Here is a 22,856-nt window from a genome sequence, read left to right on the forward strand (position 1 = left end):
CCAGGGAGACAAAACAGAAAATAAATATTTTGTCCATCACCCTCAGTGTTAAATTTCTGAAGAATGGCTCCTCAAATTTGGAGAAAATTGGTGCTTGAGCAATACCACTGAATGCAATTTTCTAGAAGAGTTTCAATTGCCCACAAATTGAGTAGTCTGCTAGTTCAATGTCCTACTTTATATATATATATATATATATATATACTGCCATATTTCCAGGATACCCCAAAAATTGATGAGCTTTTTTAATAAAACCCCCAAGATTGTTGAGCTTTATTTAGGAAATCCTGTAAGCTGTTGACCTTATTTCAGACAACCCCCCCCCTTAGACTTGTATGAGAAAAATAATCAAAGTTCAATGAGTTCAATGGGTGTATTCTGCATAGCTTATCTGGATATTACTCAGACCAGGGAAAAACTGAAAAGAGCGCCATAAAGACTCAGTGTGATAAACTTCCATTGAAATGAGTAAAGTTGGCAATCATTTAAATGTTTTATAATACAATCCTAAACATGTTTACTCCAAACTCTTAATAAGCTCGGTGGAGCTTACTTCCTAGTGAATATAGTAAGAACTTACTTCCAATAAAACATACAAAGGATTTCCCTAAATATAAATAAAAGTTGGTGTAAATATGCCTGTTCCCAGTAAAGCCCTAATACATCGTTTACAGTTCTGCAACAGTGATGTTCTCTAAACTTGCAATCCTTTTCTCTTTATATGTGTGCAGAGAGCAGAATTCTTATGGGAGTCAAACACAGCTCTTCCCCTTCAGCCCACTGTGCCTGAAGCGTGACTACCATGGTTTGGAGCTCTAGATGAGTGGACTTCCGGTCCTCTATTGTGAAGATCTACAAACGGTTCTTTACCAAGGAGAATGAATTGCAAGATATCTCAGAGCACACACAAAATGTGCTTTCCCAACATGGCAACAGCACGAAGAGAGACGGTGCTCCAAAACATGTGTTTTATTCTCATGCGCAGGCAATGAGAAAGAGGTGGGGTGGGGGACAGTCTATAGACCACCACCCTGTCAACACAACTAATCCGTTTGAAGGTAGTCTAAGCACTCCTGCATCTCTCAAAAATACTATTCTTCAATCGTTCTTGACTAGGTTTTAACCTTCAAGTATAAGTTACCAACACCTACACAGATCCAAATGAAAACATACTTGAAACTTTTTGGAGAAAATTCACACATTTATAAAAGATCTGAAAAGGTAAACAGAGTAAAAACTGTGACACTATTGAATTATTCATTTCAATCATGTAAGATTTCATACCTATCTTTATTTTCCTTAAAAAAGAAATGTAGATGAAAAACATAGGTGCACATTTATATATGTTCCAAAAATACTCTTTAAACAAGTAAACAGAATGTGACATTTGTTTTTACTAGCCTGACTTTGCATTTCAGTCAATAACCTCCTACCAAAGCACTTTTAGATTTGAAAGTGACACACTGCCAACCTCCTTATTTGGTGAGCTACAGATTGATGCTGCAGATAAAACTGACATGAAAGAATTTAAGGCATACAAATACGGACAGCTGATTTTTTTTTAGAAAAATATTTGTTTTGGAACAGACCACTGAAAATAAACTTTGTAAGTTCTCCTTCCTTACTAGTCTGCACTGAAATAAAACAGCTTTTCATTACTGAATTGCTAGCAAATATGGTGCTATTACAAAGCCTTGCTTCCAGGACATTTTTGGCTGAAATTTCTCATACTTAAACTCAGCCCAAATAATCCTTTTTACAAGCAAGTTTAGAGAGTGATGGACTGATGTCACTGCCTCTGCCCAAGAAGGAAACTCCTCCATCTTATGAGATGCAAAATTCTGTCTCCCAACTCTACGTCTGTACTGCTGGCAAGCGAGAAAAATGAGATGGAACCACTCTACACTTTCACCATGCCTGACCCCACTCAAAATTCAGTAGAGATACTTGATGACTGCACAGCTAACAGTACACACCTGCAGATCAGGTGACACACAGGTTCTTCAGCATTTGTAGCTATCTAACATGTAACTAACCCAACAACATACTAGTGCAGTGCAGACACAGGCACAGTTCTTCTGTCTCAGCCACATTATTCAGCTAGAGTAGAATTTGGCACTGGGGTGCATTCACATCCTGAGTGTATTATTTTCCTAGTGGTTATTTTGCTTCTTTCTCATCTGCACAATGTAATCACTCCTCATATTTCCCTTCCCACCTCTTTGAAGGAATGCAATCAATGAATGAATGAAGCAGTATGAAGCTCACTCACTCTTGTTAAGAATGTGCCTATGCTGTCTTTTTCTATATTCCTTATCGTAACATAGGAGGCTGCCTTATACCAAATCAATCATCCATTCGTTTTATTTGTATGCTGCTTTTCCACACACAAAAATCATGCTCAAAATGGCATGCAGCAAAGGAAAAGGGATGCATTTCAACCAAACACTACAAAAACAGTTTCATAATAGCCGAGCAAAACAATAGCATATATAATAACATACTCCAAAACCACATTCCAATACTATAAATTTAAGAAGATAACTTAAACAACCTGCAGCATCCAACAGCAAAACTAACCATTGATCCATCTAGCTCAGTATTATCAATGCTGACTGTTATTAGTTTTCCAGGCTCTTTCCCAGCCTGGAGATGTCAGGGATTGAACTTTCCACAGACAAAGCATTTGCTCTACATTACAGTCCTTTCCCAATGACTTGGGAACAAAGTTTTACTCACAGTGGATTCTGTCTGGGTCTTTTTTCACATTTTCTCTGGAAATTGTGCTGGCTGCCATTTTTAAATTTTATTGCAGTGCTGTATTTCTGTATTTTAACCCGCTGAATTTTCATGGTTGTTTTTAGATGTCGAAAGCCTCCCTGAGGGCCTATCAAGCCATTCTGGCAAGCTACATATTTCAGAAATAAATGCATTTACGTAGGATAGTTTATCAAAGCTGTCTGGCTCTCTGAAACAAAATATCATTTAAATCCACACTGCATATATTTGAAAGAAGGGTATTGTGTATTTAGTTATCAATTTTCAATACAAAAAGAAATTTCATTCTACCTGGGAGTTCCTTGGGTTGTACCAAGTCCGGTTGTTTCAGAGAATTCCCAGCGTACACAAACCACTCCTTTACCACAGGGTAGGTTCCATTGACATCTAAGGAATAGAGAATTGGATCAATGAACCAATAAGAGAACTGACTTTTCCAATTGGAAGCATTTACTCTTTAAACACACAAAAATATAGATAAAGGCAGCAATCCCATATCAAAGGAACCACTGTATTTAATACCCAAATGCTATACGTCGCATAGCTGTGATACGACAAGACAGACAGCAGTAGGCACTGACTTACCTACCTCGGCAAGCCATGTAAGCTATCGTGACAGTGTTAAATAGAAGTTGCAATTCTATGCTAGTTTACTACCATGTTGGGGATAAGCAGTGTCCAGTGCACAGCGGAATGATGAGAAGTATGAGCCAACATGCTCTATACTACTTTATTTACAGTTCAAAGCTGGTAAGTTACAGAAAAACATCTTCCCTCTGCTGGAGCAGAGAAAGCGTCATCTCTCCTCTAAAGCACGGAGAGAATCACAAAACTGAAACTGCAAAGAACAGTGAAAAACAGGAAACCAGTGTACGTCATATCCAGTCTCCATTCCCGTGAGAAAACCCAACAGTGCATTTACTGTGGAATGTAAACAACCTGTCTCGTGACAAGCACTTCGCTGCACAGAGAAGAAAGCAGAAACCAACAGTTTTGGATGTGGATGTTTGAACCAAGTTTCATAGTAGCTTTGAAGCCTTTAGGTTAGCATATCGTTAAATTGCCCAGTTCTGCTTTCCCTGCTCGCTCCCATATTTTGTATATTTTGTCAATTTGTCTGCAAACAAATGAAGTCTGCAAGACTCTCGTATTTCTGCATGAGACAATTCTTTGCAGGGAAGTCCCTCTGATATAGCAAGGGTGGAAAACCTCAGGCCCACAGACCAAACGTGGCCTTCCTGGCCTCTCCATTTGACCGGCAAGCCCATTTTCAGGAAGCCACAACCACCTGTCCCACACCCGGCATCACTATGTCAAATGATTGTCAGGTGGGTGGCCCTGCTCACCTGCCAACTTTGGCTTGGCAGGGGTGGAGGAGATAAAAGATCTGGCTCTCTGGCAAGGAAAGGTTCCTCACCCTGAGATACAGAACAACTGTCTAGCCTAGCCGGCCAATCACAGTGGTCAGGCAGATGCAAGAATATACTGCACAGTCTGTATCTGTACTGGAACTATACTTCCCTGTTTTTATATTTGAAATTATTTTCAAATGTTTATTTTTTTACATATGGAATTGTTTAAGTTGCTATCTATATATTGTAAGCTTTAAGTAAAAATAAATGGTTTGAATATTCTAAATTCTGTTTCTGTGTTGACTGGCCAATGACCTTCTGGTTCAGGCCTGAATAACTGATTTTTATTTTTATTTTCAAAGGAGGTAACACTTTGGGATCAATCCTCCAACCTAACTCACAATAGTTATTTCAACCCCTGAAGAAAACATCACATTTTTTTCCAAACAACACAAACTTTCTGTGGTGTTTTTTAAAAAAACCTACAAAGCTAGTCTAAACATAACCGTTTTGCTCTGCTTTCTGATCATTAACAGCTTTCATGACTGTTTTATTACCGCACTAGTGGGGGGAACTAATCACCTTAAAAGGTTTAAAAATGCACCAACATGTAAGTACACCCTGTTCTTATTCTTATTATTTCTAATGGCCTTCTCCTTACTAATTACATGTAGAATGCCTACAGCATCAAGGCCTAAATCTCATGCAGATGTGAGCCTCTCAAAAATGGATGTGGAGATTTCGCATTTCAACAAAATATTTTGAGAAGCCTGTGAATAAAAATGTGACCCAGCTCACAATCTGGTGCCCTTCATAGGTTTTGGCCTAGAACTCCTTTCAGCCCTACCCAGTAGGACCAGTTACATTGCATTGAAATTCCAGCACAGCGTTTACCTTTTGCAGACTCCAGCAGAAGAGAATAGATATGCTGACGGGCAGGGAGAAAGATAAGTGCCTGTCCAGGAAGCTCTGTATCATCTTCATCTTCCAAAGTGTTGCTGCATTCATCCTCTCCACTGCACATGAAAGCGTACGCACGACTTTCAGCTCTCACAAATTTTTCTTTGGCTATCTGTTCACAAGAGACCCAGATATATTATTTGCTTTCACTGCTGTCACTTGGTATTTGTGATTCTTTTCTGTTTTACAGCAGTAGGATGCCAAAGAAGATTGGGCACAAGAGAAGGGCAAATGAGCTCCTCTCCAAAAAACAAGTGTCTTGAGGTAATAAAGCAAACGATAATAATACAATATGCATGTATCACACACGTGTGCATGAGTCCAAGGGACAACAGGGCATTCATAACTATACAAAAAGAAACTTCAAGAGCTTAATTACCTGCAGGATCTCCTGATCTAAACACAGGGGCACTTCTTGTTTGACTGATGCCGCTGAGCAATGTGAGAAGTCACAAGGAAGCCATGGAGACTGCTGCCCAGGCAGGAGATAAGACTCTATCCCACTACAAAGTAGGGATTTGTCTGATTCCAAAGGCAACGTTTCTGCTAAAGCTATCAAACTACCATATGAACGCGAAATAGATGAAATATAGTTTGCCACAGCTAGAATCATGCTACTCCTTTGATTAGAGCCCTGGCTTTTTGCACAGTATGAAGCAACGCATTGATTCCGAAAACGTCCCATAACCTTTTCTGGTATTATGTCTGTGCCAAGGATGCAGGCAAGAAGGGGGAGATCTGTTGGGTGGAGGCCCAACCTGCTGCAGAGATTCTGCCTTGAGAACATCACTGTATCTAGCCTGTGCAAGTGGAGCTCTTTGACGGAAAAATAGGGAGCAGTGTCAAAAATCAGATAGTCTGTGTCCTCTGCAAGAATCCCCATGCAGTTGTTATGCAGTGCATAAGACGCCACTTCATAGTCTGCCTCTCGCAGTGAACATATTGTCTCTTGACCAAGGGTCCTCAAGGCGGAGCGTGCAAAAGTAGCCAACCCAGATGGAATAAAGAACATTTCTCTCCCGGGCTGCTGCTTATAGGTCTTGATGAACCGAAAGATCTTGGCTATTTCTTTGCCATTATCCAATCTCCGCCTAACCCATTCACTTCGCTTTTTCGGCTCCACCAAACCATCAAAGTAAAACACAAGTTTGATACCAGCTGCTGTAAAGGTGTTTATGAAACGATCCAGTACAGAAAGATATTCGCGCCACTGGCCACCACAAACCCACGATTCTGCTGTGTACCACTTTCGAATACAACACATGGCATCTACCACAAGGACAGGAGTAGACCCAGGATACTTGCTGCGGTGCTCTTCTGCCACTACTTTCAGGTTTACCGCTGTACATGCACCCGGACAGTCATTAGTTACAAATGAATGCAAGCCTTTAACGCCCATATTGCAGCGATACGTAAAGTTCAGTTTCTTCAAGAACCTAAAGAAACGAAACACATAAACAGTAAGACAAATCATTCTGGGAACAATTTCAATAAGGAAGGCTACCGTAAGCGGGATGCAAGAAACGCCACACAAATCCACAGAACTGTAAAAGAGATCCATCGGCAAAAGGGTTGCTCTTCCATGGCACGCAGTGGATGCAACGCATCTGGATCCCTGAGAGAAGGGACTGAAACAAACTTTCATCGATAACAATTGGGGTCCAAAGAACCATCCAACTTTTTCCACATATCCAAAGAAGGTTAAGACTTGTGTTTCCCAAATGGCATCCTTAACTTTTGAAAGTGGAAGCTTTTGAAACTGGTCAGACTTTTGAAAGCAATTTGGTGATTTGGCATGGAGGAGTCGCATGGCAAAAGTAGCTCTCTGGATCTTGGCCCATGTCTTTATCGTATCTCTGTCTCGGTTTCTTTCTCCCCATTGTACCCTTGCCACCAGCTGAAGGTAGAAAACCATCCTTCAGCTATAAGACCTAGCTTCCCACCCCACCTTTTAACATTTGACATGTAAGCTAAATCTGGTGCGTACACAGCCTTTTTCATGGGTGCAGCCAGGATTTATGTTGGGGGGCAGGCTTTATGATAGGGTGACAGAACCTCAGTTAGTTACATTCTTTTGATTTACTTGATTTGGCGGGCGGGTAGCTGCCCATGGCCTTTTTGGGTTGTACCCCATGATGGCATTAAGCAAGCAGTGCTTCCACTCACAAAAAACCAGACAACTGATTTTCACTGACACTTCCGACACTCTGTGCCTTTTAAATAGGCAGATAGATGTTTAAATAAATTAAATTACATGATTAAATTCATGGGCTCACAATGAGATGATATAAGTACTGTAATTGTATAAATACCAGAGGTACAGACTCCGATCATTCAGTTAATGCAAGGAAAGAACTGTTTCCAAAATGCATATGGGAAATCAGAAAAGTGAAATTGAACTAGCCATGATATAAAAAGAACCTCCCTTTAAAAATGAACTTTTATCTGCAATCCTACCCATACTTACTAAGGAATAATCCTAACTGAGCTCAATGAGACTTACCTCTGAGCTGTGCTTTTTTTCTAAAAAAATGTTTAGGGGTACTCTCATATTCCTACTCATATTGAAATAATGTTCCTCAATGAGGCCAAACTTAGATTCACAAATATTTAGGGGTATGCGTACCCCTGCATACCCCCAGAAAAAAGCACTGCCTCTGAGTAGTATGCTCAGGATTACACAGTTAATAATGCAAGACTTTCTTTTCCTTTTTTACATTACTGAAAAGAAATTTCCCTTCTTTCTAACACAAACAGTGAAGAAATACACTGCAAGTTTTAATTAGGCTGGTGTCTATCTTTCGCACGACTGATTTCTCACATTTTCAATTACAAAGCACCTACGAAGTGTTATATTCATTACATGCTACTAAATAAGGTGATTGCGGATTGCTAATTTTCCATTTTAAAAGCTGACAGTGGGTTTACTTTCTAACTTCATGGTTCAAAAATCCCAGCCCTTCATGTGCAATTTACAAGTTCTTTTTCATTGTAACACCAGAATATATTACTAAACCAGTGCAATGTCTACTCAGAACTAAGTCCCACTGAGTTCAATGGCAAGAAGGTATAGGATTGCAGCCCAACACAATCTAAAACTAACATGAAATTACTTTTTCAGAGATGCTACTGAATGCCCTTCCTCGGGTGCACAGATTTATCTAACAGACGCTGTAGCTTCTTTCCCAGATAAATGAACACTCCCTGACAATTCTAAGATTTGCTATAACAGGCTTAACTGAGGCCTGAAACCTTGTGCATCAAAGAGACTGGAAATTAAAAACGGGCATAATTAAACTCTTCACAGAGCCGTGTCCAATGTTTCAGCTCATCATCACTAAAATGTCTCAAATACCTACAGAAACTACTATCATATAACTCCCAGTGACCTGAAACAGTGAGGGTGTGAGTGTCCTCCTCACCTGTCTCCCTTCCCTCAACCCAAATTTTCTCACACCCTCCCCTTTTTTAGAGGATCCCAGGTAGGAAATAAAAATGCAGATTGAGGGAGAAGGCAATGAGAATGTCCTATGGACGATGGAGAATTAATAGAGTGCCGGATTTATGTATAAGCTAAACAAGCTATAGCTTAGGCCCCCCCCCAAAAAAATTTAATGAAAAAAACAACCTGGATGTAAATTTCCCAAATATAAGATAAAAAACAAATAAAATAAAACCTACATACAGCAACAGTGTTTTGTGTTGTGTAGGCTCCTATGTAGTAGGCCCCGCCTGCTAGCCTGCTCCCTAAAATAAGGTTACCAGACGTCCCTGTTTCCTGGGGACAGTCCCCAGATTTACAAATTAGTCCCCTGACAAAATCCATCTACACTGGTACCTCTAGTTGCAAACAAAATCCGTTCCAGGGTGCCGTTCGCACCCCAAAAAGTCCGCAACTAGAGTGGCACTTCTGAGCAAGCGTAGAGCGCGATAGAGCACTTCTGCGCATGTGCGAAGCATGCAGAACACTTCTGCACACACACGTGGCGAAACCTGGAAGTATACACTTCCGGGTTTGCCACATTCGCAAGCCGAAAAGATGCAACATGAACCTAACGCAACACAAGGTATGACTGTATTTAGTAGGAAGTTGAAAAGGGTCCCTGGATTCATTGAAAAACATTTGGTACCCTTACCCTAAAATATCACTGGTTTGCTCATTTCTATATATAGGGTGCCTACATTCTGCATGCGCAAATGGCTTTAGATACCTTTTAGGTCCATAAATTACCATATATTCAACACACAAAAACAATGACAATTTGTTGTTGACAAAGGACAGCTGGACATATAAAGGGCCCAGTTACCTTCAGTAGCTTAGGGCCTCATCAAACCTAAATCTGGCCCTGATCCACATTAAGCTGTTATGGATGAGCTCTTGATGCTGCTACCTGTGAAAGCAGCCTATATTGTGACAAACTGGCAGATAAGGAGGACTGGCACTGCCAAAGACCCCACTATGAATATCCAGTCCCCTAAATAGAGATGGCACAACCTCTCAACAGAATTCCTTGTCCGAGAGGCTCACCAGGCCACCTGACTGTGCCCTTTCCTGGGCGCATACAGGCAACGACCTGCGTTGTGCCTTAAAGAGAGAAGCCACCCGCCCTCGCCCTCGCGCTGACAACGCCACTAACCCGCCTCCACGGCCGCCTCGGCTTCCTTTCGTACACCGACGCCAAGGGGCTACGGGCTGCACGCGTCTCTCGCGAAACTTCCGGTTCGCGGTGGCCTTTCTCAGAAGCCATATGCGGGGAGGAAAGACGTCGGAAATGAACGGTGCTTTAAAATAACTGGACCCTTTACGAGATGGGAGGTACGATATACGCTGTAAAATAAACGGGTTCTGGCGTTTTATTTCAGCCTCGGCGTGAGCGCTCCCCTCTTCTACGCCTCACAGAAATCCCGGAGAGAGAAGTAAATTGTCAGAAAGCTTTTGCCTACAGGATTTCAAAGTAATGTAACCTATACGCTCCCCTTTGGTTTCAGTGCAGGTCATACGCCGCCTCAAAAACAGAGAAACCAACAACAAGCGATCCAGGGTTAAAATTATATGGGGGGTACGGACAGGAACCCCATGTTGGCATTCAGAAATGCGGGGCAGCCAGGCATTCAACAGGTACACGCCCCCTCTGCCCCCAGCCATGCAGATTTAGGGGCAGGGTAGTATTTCTGCATCTTGTGCAGCCTTGGGAAGGAACACTTTGGACTATTGCAATGCCCTCTACGTGGGGCCACATTTGAAGGTGACTAGGAAACTACAACTAATCCAGAACGCGGCAGACTGGGAGCGGACGCCGGGACCATGTAACACCAGTCCTAAAGGATCTACACTGGCTCCCAGTACATTTCCAAGCACAAATCAAAGTGTGGGTGCTGACCTGTAATGCCCTAAATAGCTTTGGCCCACCAAAACTGTTGAGCTTTTTCTGCCTGGGTTTTTCCTGGCATTTTGGCCCCCTAATGCCCTTTTTACACCCGAAAACCGGAACATGTCAGGAATTTTCCTGATGTGTGGCACGCCTAAACAGACACTGAGGTCCAGCGCTGAGGGTCTTCTGGCGGTTGCCTCACTGCGAGATGTGAGGTTACAGGGAACCAGGCAGAGGGCCATCTCAGTAGTGACGCCCACCCATCAGATGCATAGCTGTCAACTTTCAGATTTGAAAATAAGAGATCAGCAGCCTCACCTGTCCCAGGGACAGTCTACGGGATATCTAACAATCCAGGATAGCAGCGGGAAACGGCACTGGAATAAGGGAATTTCCCACAAAAAAAGGGAAGGTTGACAGCTATGATCAGATGTCAAGGAAATAAGCAACTATCTGACTTTTAGAAGACATCTGAAGGCAGCCCTGTTTAGGGAATGTTTGATGTTGGATCATGTTTTTAATATTCTGTTGGGAGCCGCCCAGAGTGGCTGGGGCATCCTAGTCAGATGGGCAGCATATTATTATTATTATTATTATTATTATTATTATTATTATTACAAACCTTTCCCTGGTTCAAGCCCAATTCTGGATCTGTAATGCCAACACATTAGGCCAACACATTTCTGGCGATCCCTTGAACCCGCTGACAGGGCACAGCATCAAACACCCCACTCATGTGTATTCCAAAGTAAGCACCACAGGGCTTGACAGGGCTGGGCTTACTCCCAGGTAAGCATGTGGGGGATTACAGCCACACAGCCCAATTCTATGCATATATTTACATGCAAGGAAGTTTAATTGAGCTTGTTCCCTGGAAAAGCATGTTTAACAGTCCATGTGAGCCAATTTGGTGTAGCGGTTAGACTGTTAATTAGGCATAGGACCTGGGAGAGCAGCAATCAAATCCCACCTCAGTCATGAAGCATAGCAAGTGACTTTGGACCAGCCACTGCCTCTCGACCTAAACTACCTTGCAAGGATGCTGTGTGGATGAAAGGGGGGAGGGGAGAGAGAAGAAGCAGCATGCATGACCCTTATAGAGAATATAAGTATCACCATATATAAACAGATGGATACTCAGAAGACTGCTGTGAGCAGACACAGGGCTGCAGCCTTCCGCAGCAAAGTGAGGCCCGCTTACTCCCTAAGCAATTGCAACAACAGGAACTGGCACTTAGGCCCCTATTTAAGACCATCTCTGCGGGGTTAAACCAAAGGCTCCTCTGTTCTCATAGGGCTCAACAAGATGCCCACAGGAAGCCCCCAAACAGGACCTGAGTGCAGCAAGGACCTTCCCTCCCCACTTGGGAGTCTCATCAACCAGCATTTAGAGGCATACAGCCTCCTCCGACAGTGGACATGGAAATAGCTGCCGTGGCTAGTGGCCACTGATTTGACCAGCATTTATTGAATCATAGAACTGTATAGTTGGAAGGGACCCTGTGCGTCATCTAGTCCAACCCCTTGCAATGGAGGAATCCTGCCCAGCACCATTCCAGAAGCTGAGAAGAGGAAGGAGCCCAAATCACGATTTATGCTTCAATTCTCCTTGATAAAACAACTCTTAATTTCTCTGCTGCCTCCCTGCCCAGCTTCCTCCTCTCACCACTAGGCTGGCTGCCTTTTTTCCTACTTAAAACACCTCGAGTTCTATTCTGACAGGCAGCGAGGGAAGCAATTTCACCAAGGGAAATACAAAATCACGTTTCCCCCCTCCCCCTTCCTTCCCGAGTAGAGTATAATTCTGCCAAAGCACTGGAACGGAAAAGCACCTCTCTCTCTCTCTCTCTCTGCCCCAAAGTTTTACTACAATCCCCGTGTATTTCCTTTGCTCGGAATTCGACGGCGTCTAATGGCAGCCTGAGGTGAGCGCTGCGTGGAGCGCTTTCACTAATGAGCTATCTCTTTGCGAAAACGCCGGCGCCGCTTGGGAAAAGCGTGGTGAGAGAGCTAGAGAGCGCCGCATACACTATCCCGCTCGCGATTTCTGCCGCGTCCTTTTTTTCTTATCTCTATGGTTCTTCCCGGACCGAGAAAGTGCGGGGTCGACCACGTGACCGCCCGCCGTGGAATAGAGGCGGAGCCGAGGAAGCCTCGAAGCGTAGAATGAATGGCAGAGCTGGAGGAGAGGGGTCCCTAGGGGTCATCTAGTCCAACCCCCTGCAATGCAGGAATCTCAGCTAGATCATAGCAGACGAGGAGGAGAATGGCAAAGAGAACTTGCGCAGGACAGGCTGGTAATACACACAACTTGCGCAACTTTGAAGCCTCCTCCTTTTGCAGGGCCGCTTATTTATCATTTGCTGCCGCAGTAAGAGCACAAGGCCATCTCACGTGAGGCTTTCCGCGTGCGTATTGTTGGTTTCTGGTTTATTTCATGCAATTGACACTGAGGGGTCCTTGCATATGCTCTCCTACAACGTATACCGCCCCATAAATCTTTTTCATCTTCTATATGTTTCATACCCCTCTTAATTTCTCCCAGCGGGTTTTCTCTCCAGTTGAAATGAAAGAGAAATGTTTATATTTCTTCCATCCTTGATTAATCCGTGATTAAAAGCAATATTGTCTACTGTTGTCATTCCTTAATACCAAGTGTACCCTATAGTTAATGTTCGCAAATAATCACGCTTCATGCTAATTTGCTTCTTTTTCTGTCGAAAGGCAAACTGTTTAATGTCTTCTTTCTCTCTGCTAATTGCTAAGGCAGGGGACGTGGGGCAATACTATTAAAACTATAGGTGTCTCCTTAAATGTTCAATGAAATTGTTTTTAAAGATTTGTTTAAATGTCCCTCCCCTTTTCATCATCATCATCAACAACAATACTACCCTATTTTTGCTTCTGCGGCTTCTTTTTTTATTGGGAATCTTTTCTCTGTGTCTCTTTCTTCGAGTTGGGCTTTAAAAAGATGGTTTCCTAGCAGCAGAATGCAGAAGGCCCATTCATATTACAATGGGCAGAGAGGAAAGAAAGAGGCTGGTTTGTTTAAACTGCTTCTGTCTTCATTCACAGCCTGATATCCATGGGCATTGTGCCGGCTACAATAGAACTAAAGGACGTATTGTGGCCGAAAACAAATCAAAACAGAAGAAGCAATGATCAGAGAAAAGAGTCATGCAACAAAATTGTCCCCAAAATCGAAGTCTTACATCTGAGATTTATGTTACCTTTTTGCTGCTTGGCCTATTGACCAGTGTTTCGAATAACCACTAGAGTTTAATAAACAAAGCCTCACATGGGAACTTTCATGATCATTTGCAAAAGGCAGAAAAGATGCAGCCAGGGTAGTGGGTTTTTTTTTGTTCCTTTATCATTGTCCTCCTGGCCTTCAGGAATTTTGCATGGAAGAAGGGCACCGGTGGTTTTTCTTCAGCAGTGAGTCACATATGCTAAGTTTACCAAATAAATTTAACTGGTTTGGGGCCTAAAATATGCCCTCTTTCTCTCTCACGGACACATATATATGCACCATAAGTCCGGATGATGAGCTCCTCTCTGAAGTTCTCTGGCGATCACATGAGCTACTTCAATCCGATAGGCAACAGGTGGAAGCTTGAATAACTTCACATATTTTTTTCCGGGGGGAGGGAAGGGGGCTCGATGGGGAGCCAATTGGAGGATTAGATCAGATGTTATTGCCAGTGGAAAAAATTAAACAGAGCAGTGCTCTGGGGAACACAGATTAATATATTTAGTGACTTTGCGTACACAAAGGCTTACCATTGTAACCACGTCTGAATGCCTGTGAATAGGATGGAACATATGCAGCCTGCCACCGCAGGTGCCCACATCTGTTATTCCCCAGGCAGATGCTCGCAGGGGGAAAAGGGGGAGCCCAGTTCAAAAGTAGGAGATCTGCCTCATCCCCAAACTCTTCTTTCACAACCACTTTCTGGAGAATACTTGCTTTAAGTAAAATGCGTGGGGGTGGGGAGAGATAAGAAGGAAGCGCTTAACAGGAAATAATATATTTGAAACAGAATAGAGCTGCACAAGAGACAGAAGAAGGAAAAGAGACACGGCAGATAACAAGCAGCAAATACGTGGCTTTTTCTAATGCTGCATTTGCTTATTTTGCAAACAGTTTCACTGGGCTCTGCAGGACTTGCTTTCAAGCAAATCTATTTAGGATTGAGGTGTTTTGAACTGCCGATTAAACCCAAGGCCTTAAAAGAGCTGATACAAAATTTGAATGGTGGTTAACCATAGTAATACAGTAAACATACCGTATTTTTCCATGTATAAGACCAGCGTTTTTTTTACCAAAAAATTAGGTTGAAAATTGGGGCTCGTCTTATACACAGGTAGTGCTGAGGGTTGTTTTCTTAATTTGGAGTCCCCCAAAATAGGGGGTGTCTTATACATGGGGGCATCTTATACACTAAAAAATACGGCACTTTGGAATGCAATTGATAATTGGCGTTTCAAGGCAGATGTCTAGCTGGAAATGAGACGGAGACATTTTATTACTTAAGAAAATATTCCTAGACATTTTATTTACTAAAAGCTTTATGTACTGCTTTTGACATATGTACCAAAGTAGTGTACATAAACTACACTGAAGTGTTTTTTGTCAGCGGCAAATGTTAATATTAAATCTTTAGATGGAATTATATGGCAAACAGAGCATGTAACCCCTGTCTCATTCATCCTTATTAGAGTGTCTGGGGTGTATTACTTTATGGTGTCAGGATTCAAGCCCCAACCTGCAACCTCTTACACAGATACAGGGGTAATAGCGGCAGTTACTTTTGAAAGAGAGGAACTCTGCACATGCTTGGAGGAATATTGCAGTGTTCTACGTACCAACAACAGGTCCCAGAGCCAAATTAAGGGACTTGTGCCCACATTATTTTAAAGTCAGCGTCACTGAATTCAAGTGAGGTTCACTTCCAGGTAAACAAGGATAGGAGCCAACTGCATTGTTTGTTTAGTTATTTATTTGAAATATTTAAACCTACCTAGTGACTGAAGTTCTCAAGGCTGTTTACAATGCATTCAAGATACACCGAAACAGGCAGTCAGCATATTAAGAGTCCTGGGCACTGGACTGGCTCGTGCCTTGTTTGCTTCAAGGGAAAAGGCACATGTTAGCAAAAATATTGCTGCTTAATAGCCTGGTTCTTTCCTTGAAAGTCCTGTTGGACAAATGGCCACTTCTGAGTCAACATGCATAGAGGATGTGGCTGAAGCACATAGTTGAAATGATGGAATTGGCTATGGCAAGTTTTAGTAATGAACTGCGGGGAAAGCACTGCTCCACTCCTTTTTTGCCTCTCCCCCCCAGGCATTGGGCTGGCCACTATGAGAACAGAGTGCTGGACCCTTGAACTGCTCCAGCAGGGCTCTTTTGATGTTCTTCTGTTCCACTGGTTATAATGGGACTTGCTTCTAAGCCAGTGGTTAAAATAACAGTCTTCCTTGCAGAGCATTAATTGCATCCCCCACCCCACTGTTCTGAGCCATGAAGCCCGCTGCAAAGAAACCATCTCTGTCCACCCATTAAGAGTCCTAAGCATGCAGCAGGCACTGTGTTCTCATTCCAGCCACCATGTACTGCTTTTCTGCATGGGTGTACGGATCAGGCCCAACCTCACGTCACCACTTAACACAGCCCATGACATCACTCCATTCTCTCTAGGCAATGAATGGCTGGTCCTTTTGTTGTTCTAATCCTGTTCTCTTTGCCTTATGCAAAACTGGTTAGTTTTGTTTTGCATCCAGGGTGGAAAAGGGCAGTTCCAATATTGCCTTGCTCCACAGCCACAATAGCCAGCTTCACACCGTTTAAATGTGGCACCAAAGAGGAACCTTTAGTGGGAAACAGAAATATGTCATGACAGCAAAAGGATTTAAGTGTTTGGAAACTTGTGCAGATCCGTTTCAGAGTAAACAAGACTAAAAATATTTGTTTCTGTTGGAGGGAGTTTTGCAAAATGGTTTTTTACTTTTACTTAGACTGATCCTAAGCATCTTGGAAGAGAATTGATCCTTGTTTCAACCACTTACTTTTGGGATAGGGCCTTGTTGTGGGTGCATTTTTACATGCCCATACTTAGAATATAATTTGTAATGCATATTCAATAAGGTGTCTTGAATAGTCTGGCTTTTTAAAAAAGGTAACACAAATGTAAAACCAACATGGTCTAGAATGTCTGTTCGTTGACAAACTTTTTTTCTGCCTTTTATCTCACTTTAACAATATTCACATGTGCCCCAGAGTAGCTTCAGGTGGGCTCAAAGGCGCTTTGGTGTCAAGTGTGAAAATTCCTTTGGTATTTTTGCTTGAACAGACTAAAGGCATTTTCACACATGACACCCTAAAAATTGCTTTTGAGATCCTCTCACTATTTGTGCGCATATTGTTAATGCAGGACAAAAAGCAAAAGATGGACCATTTAAATTATATGTTGCCTTGTTGAAAAAACAATCAAAATTATATCTCTATATATTTATATAATATGTGTTTGTGTGTGCCTATTTGTGTGTATATCATGTAGCCACTGTTGGTTTAACATTCACATTGCAAACATGGGAAATGCAAAAAAAAAAACCACAAAAACTTTTGTCCTTTCGTATGACTTGCATGAAAGTACATGATTGCTTTCCAGGAATTAAACTCAGGATTGAATTTAGTAACTTTTTTTTTAAAAAATGGCTTATAAATTTCTTCCTATGTCCTTTGTTTATGTGTATTTCAAAGGGGTGGTAATCAAGACAATTGGCTGTGGATTACTTATCCTTTAATAACAGCCTCTTGTGGTTTTTCCCTTCCATAAGATGACAAGTATGTGAAAGAGGCCAAGGCTGAATATTTGACCATCCTGATCATGAATAGGAGAGGAGGTTAAGACAGGATGAACTGGAAGGTAACCAGTCTGCATTCTGTGACATTGAATATGCATCTTGGTTACTGCATGATAAGAAATCCAGAGTAAACGATACGGCGATACAACACCTGCCTCAAAGCCCCACCTTTTCATTGTGACAGGTCAGAGGAAGGATTATTTATGACTACTTGGTGGTGAACAAAATGCACTCTGCACACGCTAGGATTACAGTGGCACCTCAGGGTAAGTACTTAATTTGTTCCGGAGGTCCGTACTTAACCTGAAACTGTTCTTAACCTGAAGCACCACTTTAGCTAATGGGGCCTCCTGCTGCTGCCGCACTGCCGGAGCACGATTTCTGTTCTCATCCTGAAGCAAAGTTCTTAACCCGAGGTGTTATTTCTGGGTTAGCGGAGCCTGTAACCTGAAGCATATGTAACCTGAAGCGTATGTAACCCGAGGTACCACTGTACTTCCTCTCATATCAGAATACTGAGGCCTAACTTGAAGGACGAGTTCCACTAGCTAGAATCCATGCCTGTGTTCACACATGCTTATTTCTCACTGCTTTGCACGAAGTGGTGGACTGAGAGGATAGATGTTGTGTCTTGTTCCATGTCTTGTCCCAGAGCTGATGGCCTGCTTTTTGTTCTTTTAAAATGACTCCACAAACCCCCTCCACTAACTAAACTCAACCCTCCTTTCTGATGCGACAGCTTAAGATACTCAGGAGATACTTTAAGTCAGGCGAATCCCGAAATAATAATAAAAGAAGCCACTCCCGGCCCCGCCTTCAATCTGAAATGGTACAGCTCAGAATTCTAACGCGTGGGAGGGCGCCCATCCTGCCCTCCCGGCGCAGTTCTTCGTGACCCAATGGGCTCAGTTCACGCTTCCCCGGAGCGAAGGTTTCCTCTCCCCGCCCACGCGGGGGAGGGAGAAGGGATGCGCGCGCATCCCGCGGGGATCAGCTCTGAACCTTTGGCCGTGTGGATGCTGTAATTCAGGGACGTCGCCCTAGACACGTGTCTCTCAATTTCTTTTGGCGACCCTGCGGGGAAATCTTACTTTGGGGAGCTATGGGCTCCCTCGTTCTCTCTCTAATCTCCTCGGCCCATCGCGGCTGGCTTTATTTGCACTAAGGCCCCGGCAGATGTTCCCTGGGCAGACATCGGCACGCGACTGACCTCAGCCCCTCGCAAGAATATTCAACCAATAATCCTTTCCAGTTCGAGGAGGGAGGCTAGGGAGAAGGGAGGCAGGGGAGAGGCAGCAAGAGGAGAGCACTGTCCCCTTGTCCCAGCAGATCTCTAGCAGCCAAAACGTACAAGATACCAAAAGCGAGGGGGGTTGGAGGTGGGGGGAGAGATGCAAAGAAAGAAATAACTCGGGTATAACCAAGGGGTAGAAACTGCCCCCCCCTTTCCCCTCGAGTGAGCGTCCCGGTCGGTCTTGGAGGCCTTTCTCTCCCCCCCCCACCTCATTTTCAATCAAGTCCAACCCCACATGTTGGGGCCACGATCAGATTTGCCCAGGGAAGGGGCTGGGAAGAGCAGCTGGCTGCAGCAATCTGATCGGAGAGACAAAGGAATGCCCCGTCGGTTCTGGGATCCCAGGTAAACACACACGCTTTGTGATGAAAATGAGAGGCGAGGAGAGGGCCGGAGCAGATGATTTGCGATTTGAAAAAGGAGGGGGGGGGAGAAGAGCGGAGGGGGAGGGGAGCCCCCGAGCTGCTGCTTATCTATCATCTGGCTTCTCTGTGTGCCAGCTGAGCCACGCGACTGGTCCTTTCTTATTCTAATCAGCACATGCCTTTGCAACTTTCGACAGACCTGCGGGAGAAACTTCTGAAGAATTAAGACTCCTCTCTTTTTTAAAAAGGAGGAGGGAAGGCATGTTCCCAACATGTATGTTTGAGCAATAGTTCGGCGGGAGCTGCCAGACTCCTCTTTGGACACCCCCCAAGCCCCAAACAAGCCGTCTCTGCTTTCCACCCACTTCATTTGTGTGTTGTGGTGTGTGAAAGGCTGGGGTTGCAATGGCACAAGTCTCAGGAGAGCAGGAGAGGAATCCTTTCCCACATTAATTCTCCGTGGCCTGCACATGCTAAGCAGAAGGGGGAGAGGTGGGGGGAGCAGGGAGGGGGCACTGGAGCGACGAGTAAAAACTGTTCCACGTTAGAAAAGGAAAAGAGTTTGTCTGGGCGCAAGAAATGACATTATGATTATATAAGAGTGATGTAGCTGCGCAGCTCGATCCAATGGAAGGCCCGCACTGAATGTCATGCCCCCTCCCCGTCAAAATACGTGTAGGATCGCAGCCTGAACTCTGAGCGAGATTCGCTTCCCAGTAGGAATAAGGTCGGACTGCGCGTTTTCTTCGCATCCAAATGGTGCGCCCTCCGTTTTACCAACTGGGGCAGGTGTTTGCACACACACAAAAACAACCCACAGCGAGAGCCGTACGAGCTTCCGGAGGGGTCGAGTCTCATCTTCCAAATCACACCCCTGGTCCTACACAGCATTCCTGAAGTTCATTTGCTCCCGGATCAAGCAGGTGAAAAGACGCCAGAGCTGACGGTGTCCAGAATCCGTTTTAGTGACAGGTTGATCAAGAGTTCCCCTTTGTCCTGCAAACCTTCATTCAATCCGGATTATTTGGGCTACAATCCTATACACACCCCTGAATTCAAGGGGACTGACTTAACAGGGCCTCTAGGGAAGGCACTGCCACCCTATGATGCAGTTATGTAATTATATGCTCTGGATCTATAGGTTTTCATCTTAAAGAATGTCTATTGCTTTGCTTTTTTCAGAATAGGTAGATTAACCCTGATGAGGGGTGGGGTTCTTCCTGTCCATTCTGCTGTGCCGAGTGATTTCTGCTCCCAGAAATCTGCCTTGACTGCATCACTGAGGTGACCATTCACCACGGAGAAGTGGGCAGGGGTTTATTCCGCATTTGTGGAGTCGGAAGAGGCTCGTGTGATATTTCAGGCGGCTAACGGTTCTTCCGTGAACTTCTAAGCCAAACTTAAAAGCGCCCGATTTTTAACTAGGTGGAGGGGAAGCCCACCTCTGCTAACATGGGGCATTGTGTGGGGCCTCGGGACTCTCGGTGGCTTTTTCTTACCACAGAAGCAGGAGGCTGCCCCTCTGAATTGGCATCCTAGACGTCTCCTCACCCCACCTGTGAGACAGGCGAGGTGGGGCGACGTCCCGGGGGCTGACCTAGAGCTTCCTCCACCGCCAGATCGGGTACCCACTACCAGGCGCGTCCCGCCCCACCCAGCCACACCCGAACCCAAGTGCAAAGGCGTGGCAAGACCTCGCCTGCCCGTCTAAGGCGCAACCGTGATGCATCTGGTGGCAGCAGCCTGGCATTTCCATCATTCAGTCTGCGCACCACTTATATTATTAGCATAGCCTATGGGTTGGTAGGAGGGAAGCAAATGCAGGCATGCAAAGCAAATGCATGCAAAGCAAATAACAGAATCGTAGAGCTGGAAGGGACTCTGCAGTGCAGGGATCATATACTCAGCTACTGAGCTAAGACCCTTCCCAATAATAGTAACCATAATAATTTTTTATTTGTACCCCGCCCATCTGGCTGGGCCTCCCCAGCCACTCTGGGCAGCCGCCAACAAAGATTTAAAATACATTAAAATGTCACACATTAAAAACTTCCCAATACGTGCTCTCTCTCTCTCTCTCTCTCTCTGGTAAGTTGTTTTGATTTTAGTGAGGTTTTCTTGTCCCCCGCACCACAATTTGAAGATACCAAACAAGGGGAGGGGCTATTTATTTATTGCATTAAATCCTACCATTCCTCCTGTGAGCTTCAACACGTATCTTCCGCACCTCAGTCTCATCCTAACAGCAACTTTGGGGGGGGGGGGAGGTGTCAGGCTGAGAGAGAACAACTAGCTCAGGGTCGCCCAATTAGTTTCACGGAGCAATAGGGATTTGAACCTGCATCTTCCTGGTGCTCACCTGACTAGGCCACCTGACTGTCGCTGCTGCTGCTGCTGCAGAGAATGGACTAGCGTTATAATGAACCCCGATGCTGAGAGGGGAACGGGCAAGGATCCCCCTCACTCAGGTGACGTCGGCCTTTACCCTGAGTTTGCAACCCTGAGATCTGGACCTGTTCTGGTTCCACAAGGTATCCTTTCGGTCTGCATCCCTTCTCCCTCGTCAGGAGGGGGGGGGGCGGGATCCAGAACTGCTCGTTTCGTGCCTTTTTTACTCAAGCGGCACCGAGGGCAGACTGGCAGGTGACACTGAGCCACGACAGACATCACATCGCTTGACGCGCGTTCCGGTGGAGCCAGACAGTGCAGGCATTCGGCAACCAAATTGCGCACATGTACGAACTGGCCCCCTGACTATCGGATCGCCGGCCGGAGCCAGCCAGCTCGAGGGATTCACTGCCACAAGATGCGAAGGGGGTGGTCTCTAGCACCGACGTCCTGGAAACGGGGCGAGGCATTTGTGGGGGAGGGAAGGGCGCGACGGGGACCCTTGCTCTGCTCCAGCAGCCAGCAGGCCTGGGCTTCCATCGGAAGCCTTTTCTTCCCACCGGAGTCCCCCAAGTTGCTTAGGGTCCTGCCCTGGCGGAAGTTGCAAGGACCCACGGCGCTCTGCCCTCGGATCGCAGTCTCTTTCGAGATCCTCCCGAGCCAAAACGAAAGTTTCCCTAAGAGAAGGAAAAGCAGAGAAGCTTCTTCGAGGGCAGGGAGCCGCAGCTTCCCACCCACGCATCCCACCCCCCTCCCATACACTTTATAATCCCATTATTTATTTTTTTGCAGGGACAAATTCTCCTTGTCTCCCGCTAATGTCTCCTCCGCTGGCTAATGAGCTCGGCGTTGTACAGTAAATTTGCTGAGGAATCAAAAAGTATTTAAAAAGGGGTTGCGGCGCGGCCTTAATGAGGAAGGTAAGGATTTATGGCCTTTTCTGCTGCCGTCTTCCCAAGCGCCGCAAATAAAAACGACGGGGTGGGGGGGGGATGAAGGATAAAGTCCATTCAACATACTTCTAACTTAAGCTGCCTTTGCTGGGTGGGGGGTGGGAGAGAGAGAGAGAGAGAGAGAGAGAGAGAGAGAGAGAGAGAGAGAGAGAGAGAGAGAGAGAGAGAGAGAGAGAGAGAGAGAGAGAGAAATCCCCCTCCGGGACTGGAAGTGTGAGAGAGGGGAGTATAGAGACACGCAGGAACTGGGAGTGAAAAAACGCCATTTGGTTCGGAGCAGATGGCTGGCTAGGGGGTTGATCGCGTCTAAAGGCGTGTCATCCCCCTTCAGCTCGAATCCCTGAGGGCTCCCCTTGTCTTCAAAATCAATGAAAATTAAAGCGCAGAGAAAGGATGAATGGTTAGACCTCGAGTCCCTCCTTTGTTCGGCCCAGCTACTGGTGGGCAGGAGTTAAACTACAACAGCCTCCTATAGAAACACTTAAGTTAAACAGTCTCCCCGTTAGCACAGCAGCATCTGAAAG

At 44.7% G+C, this 22,856-nt stretch overlaps 1 protein-coding gene across 4 annotated transcripts in view; it reads right to left on the minus strand.

The window, feature by feature from the left end:
- Positions 1–9,791, minus strand: part of FAM120B (family with sequence similarity 120 member B) — a 33,667-nt gene extending 23,876 nt beyond the window's left edge. For 2 of the 4 annotated variants that reach the window (XM_081906856.1, XM_081906859.1), the window contains exons 1-4: positions 9,728–9,791; positions 5,470–6,526; positions 5,025–5,202; positions 3,070–3,165 (exon numbers count right to left, since the gene is read on the minus strand). In XM_081906856.1, the coding sequence (XP_081762982.1) occupies positions 3,070–3,165; positions 5,025–5,202; positions 5,470–6,489 (1,294 nt within the window). In that variant the 5' untranslated portion in view covers positions 6,490–6,526; positions 9,728–9,791. The other 2 variants (XM_081906857.1, XM_081906858.1) reach the window with 2 other exon arrangements.
- Between the last annotated feature and the right edge of the window lie 13,065 nt (positions 9,792–22,856).

Source organism: Podarcis melisellensis (genome assembly GCF_964234715.1).
Source record: "Podarcis melisellensis genome assembly, chromosome: 3".
Classification (NCBI taxonomy): Eukaryota; Metazoa; Chordata; class Lepidosauria; order Squamata; family Lacertidae; genus Podarcis; species Podarcis melisellensis.